The sequence below is a fragment of the Hemicordylus capensis genome, chromosome 5 (genome assembly GCF_027244095.1).
Source record: "Hemicordylus capensis ecotype Gifberg chromosome 5, rHemCap1.1.pri, whole genome shotgun sequence".
NCBI lineage: Eukaryota > Metazoa > Chordata > Lepidosauria > Squamata > Cordylidae > Hemicordylus > Hemicordylus capensis.
Window position 1 is genome coordinate 21,600,334 of NC_069661.1, and position 20,153 is coordinate 21,620,486.

Sequence of the window (20,153 nt, forward strand, 5' to 3'; positions counted from 1 at the left end):
TTGGACTCCCACTAGTTTTCTTTACAGTGTTCAATGCCATTGACCATGCTAGCCTTCTGGGCCATCTCTGTGTTTGCTGGTGGAAGGCTTGGACGGCCACTCAATCACTTGCATCATAGAAACAACAACTACTACTACTAATAGTTATATACTACTTGTCAACAAAAGTTCCCAAAGTGAAACTTTGGAAACGTAGAGAAATAATACATAAATAAAAATAAGATGGCTCCCTGCCCCCAAAGGGCTCACAATCTAAACATCATTCCAAAATGTATAATGATCATTTATATGAAGAGAACTGGCGTGACTGATCAGTGTGTGAACCAGCAAATGACAGGCACAGTTCTGGCTTATAAAGTGAAGAGCCTATCACAATGGATTATTGGAGCCAAGCTAGCCAATATGGCTGAAGGGGGGGATGTACTGGATTAGGACAGTAGAGCAGGAGTTGGCCCTCCCACCTGTGCAACTTTCTCACTGAAAATTGCTCCCCCATAAATTTGCTTTAACACCCCTGCCCCCATCCCATAATCCAGTCCAGATTGGGACTCCCTTTTCTACAGTTACCTTTGATTTTTTTAAAAGACATCATTTACCTCTGATTTTAAAAACAGATCATAGGGTCAAGTATGGGATTCACCCACACATTTAAAGCAATGCTGTCCCCAGGCTCCATTTAAAGTGCTGGCACTGGTCTTTAATGTGTCTTGGCCCAGTAACGGCTGGCTCTGCCAGCCGCTTTGCTCAGCCTCAGACATACCAGGCAGATATCAGGAAAAATCCTTTTGGTGGTGGCCTCATGCCTTTGGACAAATCTCCCTTGGGAGAATGTTCAAGTGCCTCCTTTCCCACATTTAAAATGGAAATTAAGGACCTTTTCATTCCATTTGGCTTTTTAAATGTGTGAATCAGCCAAATTATGAGTGCCTTTTGTTTTAGTAATTGTGATATTTATTTTGTAGGAATTCTTAGCCAGTTTGGATGACGTTGGTCAAGAAAGGTGGAGTAGCAAACTGTTAAAACACACACATACCTACACATTAATATACACATGTGTGTTTGGCCCTTCAGTACACAGCTTGCTACGGCCCATCAATCCAATGGAGAGTGAATAAACTTCATGCTGTCAACCAAGCAAATTGCTACCACTCCCACCCTCGGCTTTCACAGCATAGTTTCCTACTTAAAAAATTAATTTCCAAGACCATTAGCTTAACACCACCAGAGAAATTCTCCCCTGGCCCACAGCCAGCCACAGAGCAGCAGGGTGCACAGAAACACACCAGCTATTTACCCACACGCTTGCCTGCTTTCTCCATCCCTAATCCATACTCCATGTAATTTATTGCCACTAAGAGCCCCCTAGCCATAAGTGAATAACTATGCGTGGCTTCAACAGTGCTCTCAGGCAGCCCCCTTTACAATGATTAAAAACCTTCACTTAACAAGCTGGTGTCGTATTAAAAGCTGGTGTATTAAAAGATTTCTCCCAATAGCCTAATTTCTCCCAACTGCTGGCTACAGGTTAAAGAGCAACTGTTCCTAATCTGTTTATTTTGGCTAAGATGTATATCAGTCTAGTGTAACCCCTTGGAATGAAGACTCACTCCTTCATGGCAAGAGCACTATATCTTTGCATGCATAACTTGAAATCAATTGTGAAGTCCAAGCTTCTGCTCCAAAATGCCTACAGTGTGAAATCAATCCTACACCATAAGCCAGGAAGGGTAATAAATTACCAATTCAAGTATCTTTTGGAAATTCCAAGAAGATATATTGCACTATGCATATGCCATACAGCTGTTACTGAGGCAGGAGGAGCAAAATAAATAGAGAATGGCTTACAAGATTTAAGGCTTGCAAAAATATGTACAGAGTTTAAAAGTTGTATATAATAATTGAACGAGCCTATGCCCAAACAGCTTTGTGTAAACAGCTTGCCACTGTATCTTACAGTTTATTGCAGGTATTGCAAGGTAGATACTATATCCAGGATTAGCGGTGGGTGGGTATTTAAACTGCTAGATGCAACTATGTTTGTGTAACCTGTATTTTGAATTGTTTTGGTTTTCAGGGCACACACAATTCCTCCTCCCCAACTTTGATTGCATCTGTTTGAAATTCCAGAAGGTAAGCTGTGATGTGTTCTGTTGCAGCAAAAATGCCAGAGGCCTGTGGCACCCGAGAGACCTTCCAGAATCCTGACGACTTCATGCATCTCTAGCCTACAGATGCTCATGCCTTAATAAATCCATTTGTCCCTAAAGGTGACACATGACTCTTTAATGAAGGCTGAGATTGTGGGCAGCCTTGGGCAAGTTCTCAAGGTAGGCCACGCTGGGGGTTTTCAAGCCCACCTCCTACGTTACAAGTCCCTGAACATTCAGAATAGATTTCCATATGCTACATGGTTGGTCTTCTGTGTGAAGAATTGCAAGCACAGCTCATTATCTCCCTCTGCTGGGGAAAAAAAATGCTTAATGCAAAGTTTGCCAGATGTCTATTGTGAAATTGGTCCAAGAGAGACTGGAAAAGGAAAAATTGTGCTGTCGAGTCGGTGTAGACTCCTGGTGACCACAGAGCAATGTGGTTTTTATGGCAGAATACAGGAGTGGTTTACTATTGCCTTCCTCCCATGCAGTATGAGATGATGCCTTTGCTGTTGTCATTGAAGTGACTCCAGCTCCTTCCTATATCACTGCTGCCCGATATAGGTGACTACAAATATATTTACTAGGCACAGTCTGGGAAGCACCCTGGCGGGGATTTGAACTAACAGCCCCTTGCTCCCTAGGCAAGTTGCTTCCCTGCTGCAACACCAAAGCTAATCCAAGAGAAATTACACAGACATATACAAAAAGACTGGCTTCTGCTAGGCGTACCAGCACCCTTCCCAAAATCATTATATGCATACAGTGCCCTGTGAATAGAGGGAACTGTGGGGAAGAAGAGAGAACATAAGAATGTTCCACTTTGGGGCAGAGAGCTGGTCTTGTGGCAGCAAGCATGAATTGTCCCCTTTGCTAAGCAGGGTCTACCCTGGTTTGCATTTGAATAGAACACAACATGTGTGAGCACTGTAAAATATTCCCCTTAGGGGATGGAGCTGCTCTGGCAAGAGCACCTGCATGCTTGCATGAAGGTTCCATGTTCCCTCCCTGGCATCTCCAAGACAGAGCTGAGATTCCTGCTTTCAACCTTGGAGAAGCCACTGCCAGTCTGTGCAGACAATACTGAGCTAGATGGACCAATGGTCTGACTTTGTAGAAGGCAGCTTCCTATGTTCCTAATGGGTCCACTGTCCCTTCAATATTATAAGGCCCAGAGGAGCCACACTTGGACCACTGGCAGGCATAACAGCCACACCTTGTCTACTCTGGCCCCAGCCCATCTAAACCAGCCAAGTATTTGCACAACCCAGCCAGTTTCCTGCAGACAGAATTTGCTGCAGAAGAGGGAAGTTACAAAGAATGCAGGAGAAGGGGATGTACACCAGCCTGAGGCTTTACCTGTGATGCCAAGCTGTGGTGCAAATTGGTTCACTGGATTATAAGCAGGAAAGGGTGGTGTTTACTAATACATTTGCAACTCTAGTATATCACAGACAGGAGCCCATATACTGCAGTCAAAAGGTTTAGCTGTATTTGAGTTTGGTTTTAAAAAAATCTAGCACAAAAAGGGTATAAATTCACAGTCAGCAGCATTACACGCAACCCACGCTTTCAAATGCTTCTGAAAAGCAAACCACACTGAATGTTGCATAAGTGCTAGTAGTCAGTTTTGCACATTAAATGCACAGGAAAAGAGTGGGGAAACTGATTTTTTGTGATATAGTTCTTATGTGAGAACTGTATCTGTGGAAAAATGGAAAGCTTTTCAGCTATATTCTTAGCAACACACAAAAAAATTCTTGTTGCTGAACAAACATTTCTGCTCTCTTGCCAGCATTTGATTTGCAACACCCACCTTAGGTAAAGTAAAGTAATCATGTTTTTCTTGTTAGTACACCTGTTGCTAACAGAGGATGCTAATATTTCCGACTTTTGCCAAACATTACCAGCAGGCTCAAACTGACATACTTTGGCCATATTATGCAAAGTCCATAATGCTGGGAAAAGTTGAAGGTAAGAGAAGATGACGACAACCAGCAGCAACAACAGCAATGAATGCACCACTGAGAGACCTTAAAGGCCAAGTTGAAGACAGATCATCCAAGAATCTATCTATGTGGTCGCTAAGAGTTGACACTGACTTGACAACACTTAATCATCTCTGAATTAGCTAGCAGTGTCTCCAAATAATGTATCGCCTGTTGTAAAGTGCTCTGAGGGATATTATCTTGTTTCCAAGAAGCAGACAACAGGAACAGAATATTGTCTCAGAATATATGGCTAATCACCGACAGTCCTTTTAACAGAACTCAAGTGTAATAAAATTTGATACCAAATGGAGAAAGGCACTTTCCCCAACATTAACCTTCATATAGCTGGACAGTTTTACATAATTTACTTCATTATCTGTGGGCCTAGGCATATGACCCTTTGGGGTCTGGCCTGAAAAGCTTGTGCATGTTAAAACACTTTTGAGTGTTTGCAGTAATACAGCAAAAAGTGCAACAGATATTCACGGTCTGCAGGCCACAGCAAGTTGGTCAAAATTGTGCAGGTTATTCTGACCAGCACACAGCTAATGGTAATATGATTAGGCTCTGGTTCGGCTATCTTGAATCTTCAGCTGCACAAGCAGCCTACCTAAAAGAACTTCTCTATCATTCTGCAGGTCCACCCAGGTGAGAAATAAATGCACAAGGCCAATAAATAGAAATGCATTTTATTACAGGTTCTACAGTTTTCATACAACAGGATACACCACTTCATTCTGCATTTTGTCCACTGGATACCACAGACTAATACAAAAACAGGTTTTAGAAGCGGCAGTGCAATAGTAAAGCAGTGATTTGTGATAGAATTAGTCTTCCTACCAGAGTACTGAATATAGATAATTGCATAACTGTTTCTCTAAGAAACACAGTATTCTTATGCCTGTATCATGTTCCAACCCAGAGTTTCAGGCATAAGACTTTGGTTGTGCACGTTTCTCCCATCTCAAAAAAAATTCAGAAATAGGCAGTTACAGTTTTCTGAAGCTGTGCTAGATTATGCATCAGATCCTTATTTCTTCATATACTGTATGCCCACATTTCCTTTTTATGACAGAAGGAAGTGTTATTTCCATTTGTCTCATGAGCTGTGGTCACTTCAGGCGGAGCCTGCCCTGTTTCTCGAAGACTGCTAGAAATGCTCTCGCAGACAGGTCTGTGTGGACTGAATACAAGTAGCCAAAAGAGAAGAAGTCCACAAGTGTTCTGAGGAGGAACCAAGCTGGGATGGGGCGGTGTGGGACTGGCCACATCAAAAGAGCAGCTTCTGCACACAGGCCTAGCCCCTCCTTTCCACAAGTCAGCAAAAAGGTTACAATTTCCTTTGCCATTGCGTACAAATGACTCGGTTTACAGACAGCTGCTCTGATCGCCAGTGCAAACTACATCCGAGAGTCAAGGTGTCCGGGCAGCGTCCTCCGCAGATGGCAATTCTAGCCCTGCAAGCAACCGGGAGGAGTCATTCCAGGGCCAGACACACCCAGCTCAGGCTGCCCAGCTTTCAAGCCATGTGCTGAACAACTGCCCAGCATGCACCTTTACTATTCCCATAAAAATGCAGACAGGGGAAAGTAACATGAGAAATGCTCCTGGGTTTGGAGACGAGTGGAGCCTGCAAGTCTGGCATCTGCACGGCAAGCCAATGGGCTCAAGGAGCCCAGCGGAGGGAGTCTGTTGAGGTTGTGCTGCAGAAGTGTGGGGTGAAGGTCCAGCTAGCCACATGCAGAGATTCACAAGACATTTAAGTCAGGATGAGAGAGGTTCCGGATGGCTGCCCAGCAACCAATAACTCTCCCTTCTAGAACAGGACACTCCTGATTCTGCTTTTTATTGTAAGCTTGTTAAAAAAAAAAAAAAACCACACCTACACAAAGCAGCACGTGATTATATTCCACATCAATTTAGCGGTGTTATCTTGATTTTCAGAGAGCACATTCCATGGCTGACGTGTCCTGCAGCGTAATGCCTCCACTCACACTGCTGCTGGGCTCCCAGACACAAAACAGCAGGACTGGGCAAGAGGACTATTCTGGTGCAGCTCACCCTTGTGCAACTGCAGGTTGCACACTACTTGCACTGGGGATAACACAAGTGGCACATGACCTGCAACCACACAAGGGTGAGCTGAACTGGAACTGCTGTGTGGCTGAGAGCAGTGGCATGGGGGGGGTCTGCACCCGCCGCATGACGATGCCAGAGCAACAGTGACTTGAGTGCTTCCGTCCAACCATGACACCTCTTGGGTGACATACAAGGCATTCTCCTACTTAACGCTCTTCAGGAACCTGGAGACCACAGGGCCAATTCAGATTTGCATGGTATTACAGCAGAACATGCTTACCCACAAAAGGCAGCCGTTTCTTTTAACTAAAAGACACACAGAGCTGTTAGATTCTTTAGACGATTGTCTTAAATGCCAAAGCAGAAACATGTGGGAGGAACACATCTGACAAAATCATTGTCGATTGAGATATACAGGCTTGAGATTTCGCCACAATCCTTTGCCAAGTCACATGGTGCTAGATATCACAAGCCCTTACACTTCCTAACTATGATGAACACCCTAGGGGATATGTTTGCTAAGCCTTGATGGCAAGTGTCCAAAAGCTAACCAAACACATTCTTGTACAAAAATGTATTTTAAGATTTACATAGTTTGGGACTATCAAATTTAAACCTTTTGGAGTCACGGTGGCACTTCATAAAGCAGACAAGCTCACGTTCACATGCAATCCACCACATTGCTGGAACCCTGGCCCACATCACGGATCTGGCTGCCGAGACAAGCACACACCGCGACACCGGCCCCAGCTCTGCAGTGAGACACCGAGCCGACAAGCTCCCACCTAAAAGGAATGAGAAGGATGAAGCACGAGAGCAGCCGTCGGCTTTTTCCAGCCAAAGCTTCAACCCTAGATGCACAACTGATCATGAAAGATGACTCCAACATTTTTTAAGTTGAAAAACTCAACCACAAAAATAAAAGGGGAACTTAAGTAAAACTAGTGTCGTGCCCATCCAATGAAGAAATGGTCACTTTTGAATTCCCATGCCAATTAAATCCAAGGGATTGGTAAAACTCACTAAAACATGAATGCACATTTTTAAAAGTGTGTCTATATTTTTTTAAAAAGCAAGCTTAAAATGCAGAAGGGGGGGGGGTCTGAAATACCCAAAGGGACAAATCCCCAGTTGTCAATATTTAACTCTCCCAGAACTCCACATTTAATAAGAGATTGATTGTTCATAGGGGCCAGTGCTGTAGGATATCAAAGTATCTTTTAAAATACTGGCCCTGCACCAGACCTTTTACATTTGTGATTATAATTCTGCTTTTAATGGTCGCTCTGTTTGCCATGGTTAACATTGTTACTTTCTGCTTACTGATTTTATCTTTACAGTTTTGTCATTTTTACTGTGAGCTGCTCAAAATCCCTGCTCGAAGAGAAGGGGAACCAGTACTTAAAACAGCTTAATGAGGGCAAGATACCAAGTTACCTGTTTGCAGCAGGATCAAAGGCTTCCACTGTATTCAGGTAGGCATTTCCATTGTGACCTCCAACGGCAATGATTTTGCCCATTAATGTTGCTATGCCAACTCCACCCCTAGGAGTTGTAAGCTCTGCTACATACTCCCACTTATTACTGCGCGGGTCAAATCGCTCGACGGAGCTAAGTGGAGAATTGTCATCAAAGCCACCTGCATAAAGACATACATATACATAGGCAATCTCTTCTCAGAAGAAAGGAAACCCAAACCCTTGTGATTTTATTGTGAGCTGCTCCGTAGAGCAAAGCTACTGGATACGTTCCAGCAACAAAATTCTTTTTGTGCAATTTGAAGACAGTGGTCCATTACGAATACAGTGGTCATATAAGACGTCTCCAACTCTAATTCACTACTCATACAGTTTGTAAAGGGGGGCCAAGGAACAAGGATATCCAAGTTAGTATGCAGAGGAGTCTGTGCCCAGTGGTGCACGGCAGCTTGTTAAAGAAAAACCTCCATTTGTAATACTGTCCATTAATCGACTGATGCACATCTTCACGTGACAAAGGAAGCTGCCTGAACCCGAGTCAGACCACCGGTCCACGCAGCTCAGTATGGTCCACACTGACTGGCAGCAGCTCTCCAGGCAGGAGATTTCCCAGCCCTGCCTGGAGATGTCAGGGAATCGAAACGGGGACCTTCTGCCTGCAAAGCAGATGCTCTGCCCCTGAGCATCCACAGTAACCCCAACCTGGGCCCCAAACAAGCAAGGGAAAACATCTGCAGCCTTATCCCAAGATTTGCCAACACACACATCAAAGATCAAGTTTGACAATTTGATGTGGCTGACCCAAATATTTACATTACGGGAGAGAGAAAGGAAAAGAATGGCAATCCGGAAAGGTAAGTTCCGGGCATTACTCACCTACTACGTACAAGCAGCCATGGAGCTCACTAACCCCGTTGCCGGCTCTCCTCTGACCCATCTCTTTCACTTCTATCCACTTGTCGAGATGAGGGTCGTATTTCTCCACGCTGGAGAGAGAAGCCACACCATCATTCCCACCAACGGCATACACATAGTTCTGAAAGAGACGAGTGTGGATCAGAAGGTGTTTATCGCAGCACAAAAAACTGCTGCAGTCCCTGCAGCTAGAAGAGTCGTTGAGCAAGGGCTTGTCAATCAGCAACCGTCTGCCCCAGGGTCGGTTTTTGACACACACACACAAATACGCTTGCATCTCACCACATCACCAGGAAATTAAAGAGGCAAGATGTTTGTTCAGAGGTGCTGGCTGTCAGGTTTGCGCAGTACCCATGTGATGGTTTAGCAAACAGGATGTAGCAATGTTAACTCTGCAGAGTTCTACACTCCATCTTTCACTTCTTCTCCTCCATTCCGTGTCTCACTTCATTTCCTGTCACGTAGGACTAAAAGGGAGGCACTTTCCACAAAAATACAAATAGGAGTTTTTCCCACTTCCCTGTAACTGTAACCCTCATGTTATACAAGCGGAGACAAGATCTCTCTCACCCCCCTTCCTATGCTGCCGCACTTTAGCTCTCATCAAGGCAAGCAGTGACTTACCACAAGAGCCACCGAGCCAACTCCTCCCCGAGGTGTATTCATTGGTGCCACTCCGCTCCACTGATCAGATTCAGTGTCGTATCTCTCCACATCACTGAAGCAGGTGTTATCATCCAGTCCTCCTATGGCATAGATTGGACCTCCGAGAGAGGCTAGCGCAATTCCTCTCCTAATAAAAACATCATTATCCCCAAACAGACCAGCAAAGTTAGTTACTAGGCATAATTATCCCAATCCCACTTCAGCAACTCAGAGCCAAAACACCAAGTATAATAAAACTCCAAATGCCAAACCACAATGTGAAATGGCTTCCCACACAGCTGCACACTTCTTCAAAGGAGAATCTAGCTAGTCTGGAGGTAGTCCAGGGCTTAGGCAACCACAACTGGTTTACAATTCCCAACTTTGGGTCCTGAGATTATGTGGGACCACAACTTCCATCATCCCCAGCTGCAGCAGCCTTAGGGACGATGGGAGCTGTCGGCTGTCATCATCCCAGGACCCAAGGTTGGGAAACTCTACCTTAGAAGAAAGCCCCACACAAGGCAAGTTCTGCCCAGTGAACATTTGCTAAACAAAATGAAACTGCTGGTAACTATCAGGCCTACTAACCAAAGGGGAGAAAAACTACATTTAAACGCCAGGACTGCATGAATCTGAATCAAATGCATTCAAGAGAGCATTTGTGTAGCAGTGCTGCACAACCATGGGGCAGCCAAATCTGGCATGCAAATGCTCCATGATTTTCAATCTTTACACTTGTTAACAGGAAGTAAGGATCACTCACACAAACAAGGATTCAGATTCTGTTAACAGATTCAGATTCTGTCAACAGGAAGTAAGGATCACTCACACTAACAAGGATCCAGCAGCACCAGTGGTGAGTAAAGTTTAAATCTCCCTTGGGGATATGCTCTGTTGTAAGTTATCTTAATAGATATGACCTAGTAAGGAAACAAGCCCTGGGCATGAGAAGATTTGCCTGTTTGAAAATTGTCAACTTTTAAAATGTTTACAGTAACACTGAAATAATCACTAGATGAATATTAAAAATTCAGCATTTAATAGATCAGAAGGTTTAGCAATTCATAAGCTACACGTTTTTTTTGCTCTGTGCTGTCACATAGAACCAATTTTGCAGTGAACACATTCACTTAATTTCCCTTCCAATACCCACCTATGCAGTATTTTATCACAGGCAATATCATAAAATGTGTATCCCAAACTTTCAAACACAACTCCACTTTTGTAGCTTGTCGGTATGCATGAGCACCAGCAGGCACACACCAGGATGTTGTGCATCTGAGTGCACCTGCCCTGACATCACCAGGGGATGTCCCAACATACTGGCAGGATGTCCTTTAATCATGAGAGTGGAGTAGCCACCTGAACTGCCCTGACAAAAATCCTGATTAAACAGGATTTTGGAGCACATGTCGAGGGGCAATTTAGAGGAATGCCTCCCTCCTCAAGGAGACCCTTCTTATAGCATGTGCCGATGGCATGAATATTTTGGGTAAGACAGCTGTATTGGACATCTCGGCAGATATGAGCAACAGATGAGAATGTGGAGATGATGTCAGCTGAATAGTGTATGGCTAGGAATAATCCAGTTAGGACTTGTACAATTAGGCATATTCCTAGGAGGGATCCAAAGTGTCATCATGCAGAGATGTTTGATGGAGAGGGGAGGTCAATGAAAGAGTTAATTTTGAAGATCTGATGAGCTTTTTGTGTGTTGGTTAGCATTAGGTATTTTGGGCCATTAGTCTTGCTTAATAGTCCAAGTAAGAAGAATGACATTTATTGTTTTATTAAGATTTTGTCTGATTGAGGAGTTAATTGCTGTGGCCCCTAATCCATCTCCCTATTATGGGGTGGCTGGGCTGGTTTGGTTGTAGTTGGGTGTGGGGTTTTAGTTGTGCTTGGGTGTTTTATTTCTTTAGTATTATTTCTGATTTATTTAGGGGGGATGTTGGTGGTATTTGTGTATTCTGTTGCGCTAGCATCTGAGCCATATCCCAATTCTTGAGGAAATTGGTCTGTTGCGGTATATTTTGTTGGGTATGTGGGGTTAGTTTTCATTTTGGGGGGGATCTGTTAGACTTAATTTTGAGGGTTTTGGTGTGGCTGGGTAGATGCTGCTGGTTTTTATGGTGTTCAGGAGGATTTTAGTGGGGTTTCAATATTATATTCTTTAGGAGGCCCATGCTTATTAGTCTGTGGTAACATTGTTTGTGCTGCTAGAGTTAACAAATGAATTAATCCAAGGTGGGCTGCATGTTTAGAGTTGTGTTAGGGTTAAAATGGAGGCTGTTAAAACAACAAGTGTTGTAATTAATCCTTTAATTAAAGTTTGGTCAGCTATTGTGGTATTTAAAGGTGGAAATGAGTTTTGGACCTATTTTTTCATATCCTAATAAGTCGTTTATATGGGTTGAAAGATTTTGTCCAGTAAAGAGTATTATTTTAAGTTGATTTTGGTGGTTATTCATGTTGAAAAATCCAAGTTGATTTGAAAAGCTATGTAGCTAGTTGTGTTTATGTCATATTAGGGTAGTTTTAATTGCTAGTTCTAAGGCAAATATAAGGCCTAAGACTAACAATTATTGTGTAGAATTTTGTTATGGGGGATATAGTTATTGTTGGTGGACAATCATCTGAACCAGCATACTGAGGACTTCTAATGCCTTCATAAGCTGGTCTAGCCACAACTACATTTAAGATAAGCACGTGGCATACCTCTGATCTCCTTTTCTTCCTTCTTCATGTTAATTCTAATTTTCCTTCACTCTCCCTCTTTCCTTTTGTGTCATACCTTTAAACTGTGGTCCCACAGGCAGGCATCATATTCAGTTACTTATTCTATGTACAATTAGGAGTGTGCCCGAACCGGTCCGGGGCCATGCAAGAGACCACCGGAACGGTTCGGACTTCGGCCGGTGTGGGGGAGGAGTGTGGCTTTAAGGGCGGGGGGGTAGTACTTACCCCTCCCGCAACTCTTCCCCCTCTGGCGCTTGACTTTGCTGCAAAGTTTTTGGGGCGGCAGAGTTCCTCCCTGCTGCCCCTGCCCCCATCGTTGTCTGCATCCTTTACTAACAAGCAGAAGTTGGCGCTATGCATGTGCCTGTCGTGGCGCATGTATGCGGTGCGCGCACAACGGCGGCGATGGACGCACGCGCGCCGTGACAGGCACGTGCGTAGTGCCAACTTCTACTTGTGTAGAAGTACGCCATTGATAAACATGTACTCCATATGACAACATTAGTTTTATGTAGGAGGTCATCCCATATTTACTTACCTCTTAGTATTCATGGAGGCTTTCATCATCCATTTGTTTGTGAGGGGATCGAACATTTCCATGCTGCCCAGGTGCTCATTGCCATCATGCCCACCCACAGCATACACTTTCCCTGAAAAGTACAAGAGCATTGGCACTTGAGATTTTTGTTCTCTAGTCAATAACTCTATCTCTTTGAAAGCAAGATAGCACGATGTAACCTATGGTTAAAGTAATAACTCGCTTTACTTTCCCCTTTAAATAGCAGTGATCAGCGTAACAGATTGTACCAAGCAGCTTTTAGCCAACTGATTTAAAGGTTTCTTGCCTTGCACAAGAACATTCTGCTGCCAAACGACTTTCAGGTTTACACAAAACTGCGATGAGTTTTCAAACAAACACACACACACCGCCCCACAAAACATTTATACAGCACTGTCAGTTGTAGGGAAGTACACGGAACAGTCTGCAGCTGTTCGGTTTGAATTCGAACCTCTAGTCCGTGAACCAGTTCGTTAGAACCATCTGGGGGTTTGGTTTGTGCGGTCGAACCAGTTCAGCCCAGTTTGACCCCCTTGCTTATAAAGGGGAATCCGGTAAAGATTCCCCTTTAAAAGCAAAGGAGATTCCCTAGCTAAAAAGAGGTTTGAGGGGTGGGCGGGGGGTGGGGAGAGCACCACACCAGCAGTGGTAGCAGCTCCTCTGGTGCTTCCACCGCACACACATGCGGAGGCCAGAACCGGGCTGGTGGCCAAAGGCGATTCCCTAGTTTAAAAGGGGGTTGGGGGTGTGAGTGAGAGGGCACCATATGAGTGGTGGCAGTGGCTCCTGCACTGTGGGCTGGTGGGTGGACCGGTTCTGGCCTCTGCACATGTGTGTGCAGGAGAAGCACCAGAGGAGCTGCCGCCACTGCCAGTGTAGTGCCCTGCCACCATCCACCACTCAAACTGCTTTTTAGCGAGGGAATCCACTTTGCTTTTAAAAGGGAATCCTTTCCAGATTCCCCTTTATAAGCAAGGTGATTGAACTGGGCCAAACCGGTTCGATAACACGAACCGAACAACCAACCAACCAGTTCTAACGAACCGGTTCACAGACCAGCGCTTTGAATATGATTCCCCTTTACAAAAATAGCCAAACCAGTCAAACAGGGCCAAACCAATTCAATTTCAGTTGCCAGATTCCCCTTTACGAGCATAGCTAAACCGGTCAAACAGGGCCAAACCGGTCTGATTTGGCTTGAACTCAGACTGGCCCCCTTATTTGGGTAGCTGGTCTGGTTACATCTTGAACCAGGCCACTTTGAATTGAACCAGTTCTGCACACCCCTGGTCAGGTGTTAAAAGCACCCCCCACCCCACTTACACATTAGCATCGTTACAATAGCCATGTATGGTAGACCAGTACTAGGCTCATACTGTAGTTAATCACAGCAAACGCAGGCCAAGTTTATCACACCCACCCCTAAAATCTGGCCAGCTTGACATTACTGGCTTCTTTTTTAGAAGTGTGAAGCTCCGTTTTGGGAATCAATAAGCTCACTTGTCTTCCTTGGCATATGCATTTCCCGATGTTACATAGGTAACAAGCCCTGCTTCTCTTCCAGGACCCATCCTCCCTTCAAATCCCTCTTTATTAGCATGAGAAATTGAAACCTTTTAGAATTGACTTCACCGATTAGTTTCATGCTGGGTCCAGTAAATATTAATTGGCCCAGGCCCCAAGGGGAGATATCTCACCACCACCACCACAACTCAGCGCTGTCAGGTTTCCCCTAAACTACATGGTAAATTCATTCCTGTGGCGAGGATGGATTCAGATTCACATAGATGAGATCCTGTTTCGCTTCCTTTCAGCAGAGTCTGGGGCAAATGCTTGTTTCTCCTCCCCTGTTCTTGGGGACATGTGCTGGTTACAATGGCAGCTACCCAGTCCCAGGAATACAGTTTTGGAACTTATAATTCTGTAACCCACAGGTATGTCACTTTTGGTAGAAAGCTTTTTAGAAACATCTTTTATGTTTTTAGTCAAAATCTAGGCTTTTGACTAAACACATAAAAGAAGGTACTCCCTGTCGATATACAATATATAAAGCTCCTCTGACAGCTTTAAAAGGGCTGTGTGTGTGTGTGTGTATGAATGAAATATTTATTCACTCAGGCTTTTAATTTGATATATAGAACTGCTCCCTGTTTTAAATAGTCCTAATGTTTTAAATCTGCATTTTATTGTAAACCATCCAGAGATTTGAGTTTGGGGCAGTAATCAAATATGCTAAATAAATAAAATAAAATAATCCCATTTCCCAGTACTACATTTTTTTTTATTAACTGCATTACAAGGTCTATGGATTTGAACCTCTGCATCAATCCATGTGCGGAAACACTCTGTGGTGCTATCTGCTATGGCAACATTTTTATTTTAGTTGTGAAACTGAGACAACCCCTTCCCACCAATGCCCAGAGGACTAAAAATGTTTGGGGGTGTTGCAGCTAATAGTCAAAGTTTTAGGGATTTTGTGAATTTTAATCAGGGAATCATCTGGAAGATGAAGGTTGGTTGAATCAGTGCTTGGTTCCAGATATTCCATAGGGGGCAGGGGCCCCCAAGACTACTTTACTGTAGTCATGCAGAGGCAAAATTCAATCCAGAGACTTCCCAATCTATAGATCAGTCTCCAAGCCAGTACAAGTTAACTCTTCACATTTATGCAGCACATTTCATTGTTCTAAGCTCAGACATATACTCACACGAATCGATACAAAAGTAAGGAATAATCTCCATAAGGGAGATGTAGGAAGGGAATCCAATGGGTTCATGGCTGCAACAATGTCCTGGCTCACAATACTAGCAACTACTCTACAAGAGCTCTCAAATTTTCAAGTAAGATCTACTTCATTTTAAAATATTACCAGTAATGGAGACTGCAGCACAAGACCCAGACCAGGGAGAATGGAAGCCTCCAGCTTAAGGCAGCAAGAGCCCTATTTGATTAGATCAAAAAAGTTTATCTAGTCCAGCATCTTTTGCATACAAAGACTTACAAGATGCTGCTGGGAAACCCAGAAGTGGGACTTGAAGGCAAACAGCTCTGTGTGTGGTGCTTCCCAGTAACCGGCATTCAGAGACATACTGCCTCTGAACCTGGGAAGCAGCAGATAGATACTATCATGATTGCTAGCTGCTGACAGACTTGTTCGCCGTGAACTGAATTCCATAAACCATGTGCTGTGGAGAGTACTTTCATCTGTCTGAATTGCCTAACAAGCAGTTTCATGGGTGCCACCTGCTTCTAATGTTATGGGAGAGAGAGGAAAGCCACTACCTATCCACTTCCTCCTCACTGTGCATACTATTACAACCTCTTTTATAAACCCCTTAATTGCCTTTTTCTAAACTAAAGCCAGGTAAGACTTTAACAACCTTTCTCGCCACTCCCCTGCCCCTTTACTTGTAAAGGGGAATGCTCACTGGATTCCCCTTTACAAGTACTGCCACCCAAACCAGTTCAATTGAACAGACCGGTCGGTTAGTTCAACCAAATTGGTTCACCGAAAAGATGGTTCAGTTCGAATTGATTCAAATTTGAACCAAACCACACTTTTTGGTTGTGTGCACACCCCTAGTACACAGTATATCAATGTGGCTGCACTGCAGGTTTGTTTAAGGGCATTACAATATCCATAGTTATGAATAAAATACACTTAAAATAGCATGGAATTCATGCTATTTCATAGTTTTTCTTGGCTTTTCTTTTCTATGCTGTTTCATGGCTGCTGCCCATTAGATGGATATTTTCACTGTTATCTTTTCATAAGTCCCCCCAAAATGGATAATGCTCCACAGTTATGGAACACAAAAGCAACCCCTGCCAAAAGCAAGGTACAGGTGGCTCTGGTTATCTTTAGAGGTTCCGTTCTTGCCTAAAACGGCAATAACAAGACCTTGAGTCAATAGGAACTGGGGGATTAGGTTCCTGGACGTTTTTTTTTTTTTTTTTAAGCTTAAAAGGTAGGGAGGAGGCAGCACTAGGAACATACCATACCATGCTCTCCAGGTCTCCAGCTTTCCAGCAATGCTTCCCCAAACCCCCAATTCTGCCAATTTTCCACGAAAAATTGCTGGTAACTATTTTTTTTTTTAAAGAGGCACATAATTGCTCCATTCAGCAAAATGGTGGCTGCAAATGACAACAGGAGTCAGTTCCAGACACCTAGGAACTGCGGAAAGGCAGATTTTCACTATTTTTAGAACCGTAGATAACAAGGTCAGGTGTGCATGGTCCAACAGCAGATACACAAAACGATGAGTGAGGGGATCATGGATAACAAGGGCCACCTTTAGTCACTTTCAATCTTCTAAATGAGGCTGCAATCCTACACATTTTCCAGGAAGCAAGACCCACTGAAATCAGTGCAAGTCACCCCCAAATAACCGTAGCTAGGACTGGACTGCTTAAGTGCAAAATACGTACTTACGGTGACTGATAAATCATTGCTTGCTTTGTGATTGGCAACCACCTAACTGAAAAAACAGTCACAATCATCTTTTTTCATCTCAGGAAACAAAGTACTATTCAGAGATATTCTGTATATGAAGGCTATAATTTGGGTTGATGGAATGCCTGAGTCATTAACTACAATAAAGTAAAGAGTGATCTTAGTGTTCTCTTTTTACCAACCTCCCACAGAAATTACTCCCACATGCCTCCTCCTGCTGTTCATTTCCGGGCCAAAAAACCAGCTGTTTTTATTTATTGAGTAGCATTCGATGCTGCGAAATGGGTCGCCAGAACCACCACGACCACCAACACAGAAAAGGACACCTAACAAGAAAAGCACAAAAGAAGACACACCTTATTTGCCAAGCACTTCATGATTACACACATAAACCTGGCTGGATGGCATACTGAATGCTGCACATGACATATATTCAAGAACCCTGATACAATAATAGCAGAAACGGGTATGTTTGGTTGAATTAATGTCATTTATTCTCCATGCACAACACTGCCAATTCCTTGGTTAACCATGTAAGTGGACAATGGTTAACAGTCCTGCTCAACTTAGGCATTCAAGAGCCTTCTTGGCTGATCTTATTTATTTATTCGATTTCTATACTGCCCTTCCAAAAATGGCTCAGGGCGGTTCACACAAAGAAATAAAGAAATAAGATAAAACTTAACTGCAAAACTTTAGAAATTCAGAACTGGAAGGGACAAAAGACGACTTAATCCACTCTTGTACATACATCTTGGCCCCTTAACATTTTTTAAAGCCTGTCTGTCCACATTCACGATGTTAGGCATTTATGGAGCATATCAACCACCTAATATAAAGAACCAACTTGCTTTCAGTTTAAAAAGCTCCCTGCCTGGTCAACTGCAAGCAATTCTAACTAGCCACAAATGACCAGGAGAACCGGTATTTAAGTCTGATTCACCATCCCAATAGATCTGCCAGAACTGGCACCAGGTACCATGGAGAGGGCCCTCAGGCAAATCCTGTGCTGGGTCCCTATCAGACACCATCCTGAGGGGGAGTGCGGGACATGCAGATCCACCATGTGTGCCTGCTGATCCTCCTCCTCCCCACAGTAGTGCCCATTAACCAGGCAAACATGCTCCTCCTTCAGTGCTGCCACTCTGGCAGCAGTGTCAGAAGAGGAGTGCATCCATTGACTGGCTAATTGAGTAGAGGAGCAGAGGGGACCCACTGGTCTCCTGCTCCCTCAGTAAGCCTCCCCAGAGAGCCTGCTCCTTTACTGGGCAATAGTGGGCAACAGCAGCAGACATCTTCCTGCTTCAGTGGGTGGTGCCATTTTGATTTTCACACAAGTCCCAAAAAGCCTTCCAGGGCTCAGTGGAGAGGCTTACTGCGTAGTGGTGGGCAGCAATGGACCTAGTTCCCCTTAAGGACCTGGCTGGGTGTGCCCTCAGGAAGGTGTGGGTCCATGCCTGATCCCAACCTGCAGATAGATACACAACAGAGATCAACATAATCATGACAAGGGGCACCAATGCAAAGTGAGCTCTAGAATAAGTCATTGCAGATAATTCAGGCAAAGCAGAGAGTGGGACCGAGTCCCTCTAACAATGGGAAATGTTGTCTTGGCTTCCAAGGAGATGGCACACAATCCTTGTAAGGTAGGAAATGCCATCACTTTTCTAATCTGTTGAATCAGATTAAACCTGTTGAAATACGATCCTCCCCATCTCTGGCAATTTTTAAAAACCATCTGAAAACCCATCTTTTCACCCAAGCTTTCCCAGCTTTTTAAAATTGTTTCAATTTTATGGTTGATTTTAAATTGTTGAATTGTTTTAACTTTTAATGTGTGTTTTAATTGTTTTATGTTAACCACCCAGAGACAAAAGTTTGGGCGGTATAGAAGTTGAATGAATGAATGATCACACGTGCATGATCAAGAGTAGTCAGCCTGCCATATGTGGTATTCAGTAAGCACGGTTCACAATGGCATACCAGGGTTTGACTGTTCACATCCAAGCCTTGAGCTCACATGCTTTCCCCACCCCCTTTTTCTGCACTCCAACTCCCTCCTTCACTTTTAGTTTGATCAATCTAAGAAGCAAGAGAGGAAATCAGGGAATGTGAGCCCGAGGCCTGGGCCCAATGGCCAATACACAGTGTTGCCATTACATGCGAAGAGACCACAAATTTAGATGAACGTGTTAAGAAAGACATGACAGGCGAGGCCTAATGCAGTTCCATATGTTTTTTTAGGCCTGCAACTTGGCACGTGTGCCATACAAAATTCTGGTGCTTTCCAATCAATACCTTGAACATTTAACTCTGATTTATAACAGAAAATACCAAAGTTCAACCATGTTGGGTGAAAGTAGTTATACAGCTGGCTGCTTGCAGAATCGGTCGCCTCACTAAGGAAACATGATCGACATTGATAGAGCAGCATTTGTACATCCCCACAGCACTAGTGCATCAAAAACCCAGGTAGGTACCTGCCGTGTGCTTCCTCGGTGTTGTCCGGACAGAATACTCAAAGTCTGGTACCGTGTGACTGCTCAGGTGAAGGTGGTAGTTTCGTGCTTCATCCAGCAAGTCCCTACATTTTAGGTTCTGCTTGACAATCTCTTCTTTAGCCACTACACCCATGAGGAAACAAATGGGCAACAGAGGCAGGCGCACCTGGCGGAAAGAGAGAGGCTAGGTGATCCACTCATCAAGTCCTAAATGCACAATTATTGGTAACTTCAGGGCAAACTTCTAAAGGAAACATCCAGAAAATGTGCAACCAAGACTGATTTCCAAAAAGCCACCAAGGAGAAAATGATCCTTTGGATCTCTGTGCTACATGATTGTAGTCACAACCAAATGAAGCATGTCTGCAACCCTGCCCTAACAAGGACTATCTACAGTGGCATTACACTATTATCACTTCCAGTTGTGTGAACCCATAGGCTCCATTCACAACCGTGTGTTCGTCACTTGTTTACTGCCCTATCTAGTAATGACTTGCATGTGCAAAAGAGCCACCACACATCAAAAAGTGTGTCTAGAGGACCACCTGCTTCCACACAAACCTTCCTGTTACCCCATTTGTTAAGACCACTACCAGACACTGGCGCTCTTTGGACTGGACTTCCGGAAGGAAGTCC

The 20,153-nt window shown here is 44.0% G+C and overlaps 2 protein-coding genes across 4 annotated transcripts in view; one reads left to right on the forward strand and one right to left on the reverse strand.

Moving 5' to 3' along the window:
• Positions 1-2,316, forward strand: part of AFF1 (ALF transcription elongation factor 1) — a 208,967-nt gene extending 206,651 nt beyond the window's left edge. Inside the window, exon 20 of the mRNA XM_053254860.1 lies at positions 2,075-2,316. Coding sequence (XP_053110835.1) covers positions 2,075-2,105 — 31 coding nt within the window. The 3' untranslated portion in view covers positions 2,106-2,316. The remainder of the gene's footprint in view (positions 1-2,074) is intronic.
• A 2,498-nt stretch (positions 2,317-4,814) lies between these two features.
• Positions 4,815-20,153, reverse strand: part of KLHL8 (kelch like family member 8) — a 32,337-nt gene continuing 16,998 nt past the window's right edge. For all 3 annotated transcript variants that reach the window (XM_053256127.1, XM_053256126.1, XM_053256124.1), the window contains 7 exons: positions 19,497-19,683; positions 17,199-17,342; positions 12,539-12,650; positions 9,238-9,406; positions 8,575-8,734; positions 7,658-7,859; positions 4,815-7,005 (listed from right to left, as the gene is read on the reverse strand). In XM_053256127.1, the coding sequence (XP_053112102.1) occupies positions 6,882-7,005; positions 7,658-7,859; positions 8,575-8,734; positions 9,238-9,406; positions 12,539-12,650; positions 17,199-17,342; positions 19,497-19,683 (1,098 nt within the window). In that variant the 3' untranslated portion in view covers positions 4,815-6,881. The remainder of the gene's footprint in view (positions 7,006-7,657; positions 7,860-8,574; positions 8,735-9,237; positions 9,407-12,538; positions 12,651-17,198; positions 17,343-19,496; positions 19,684-20,153) is intronic.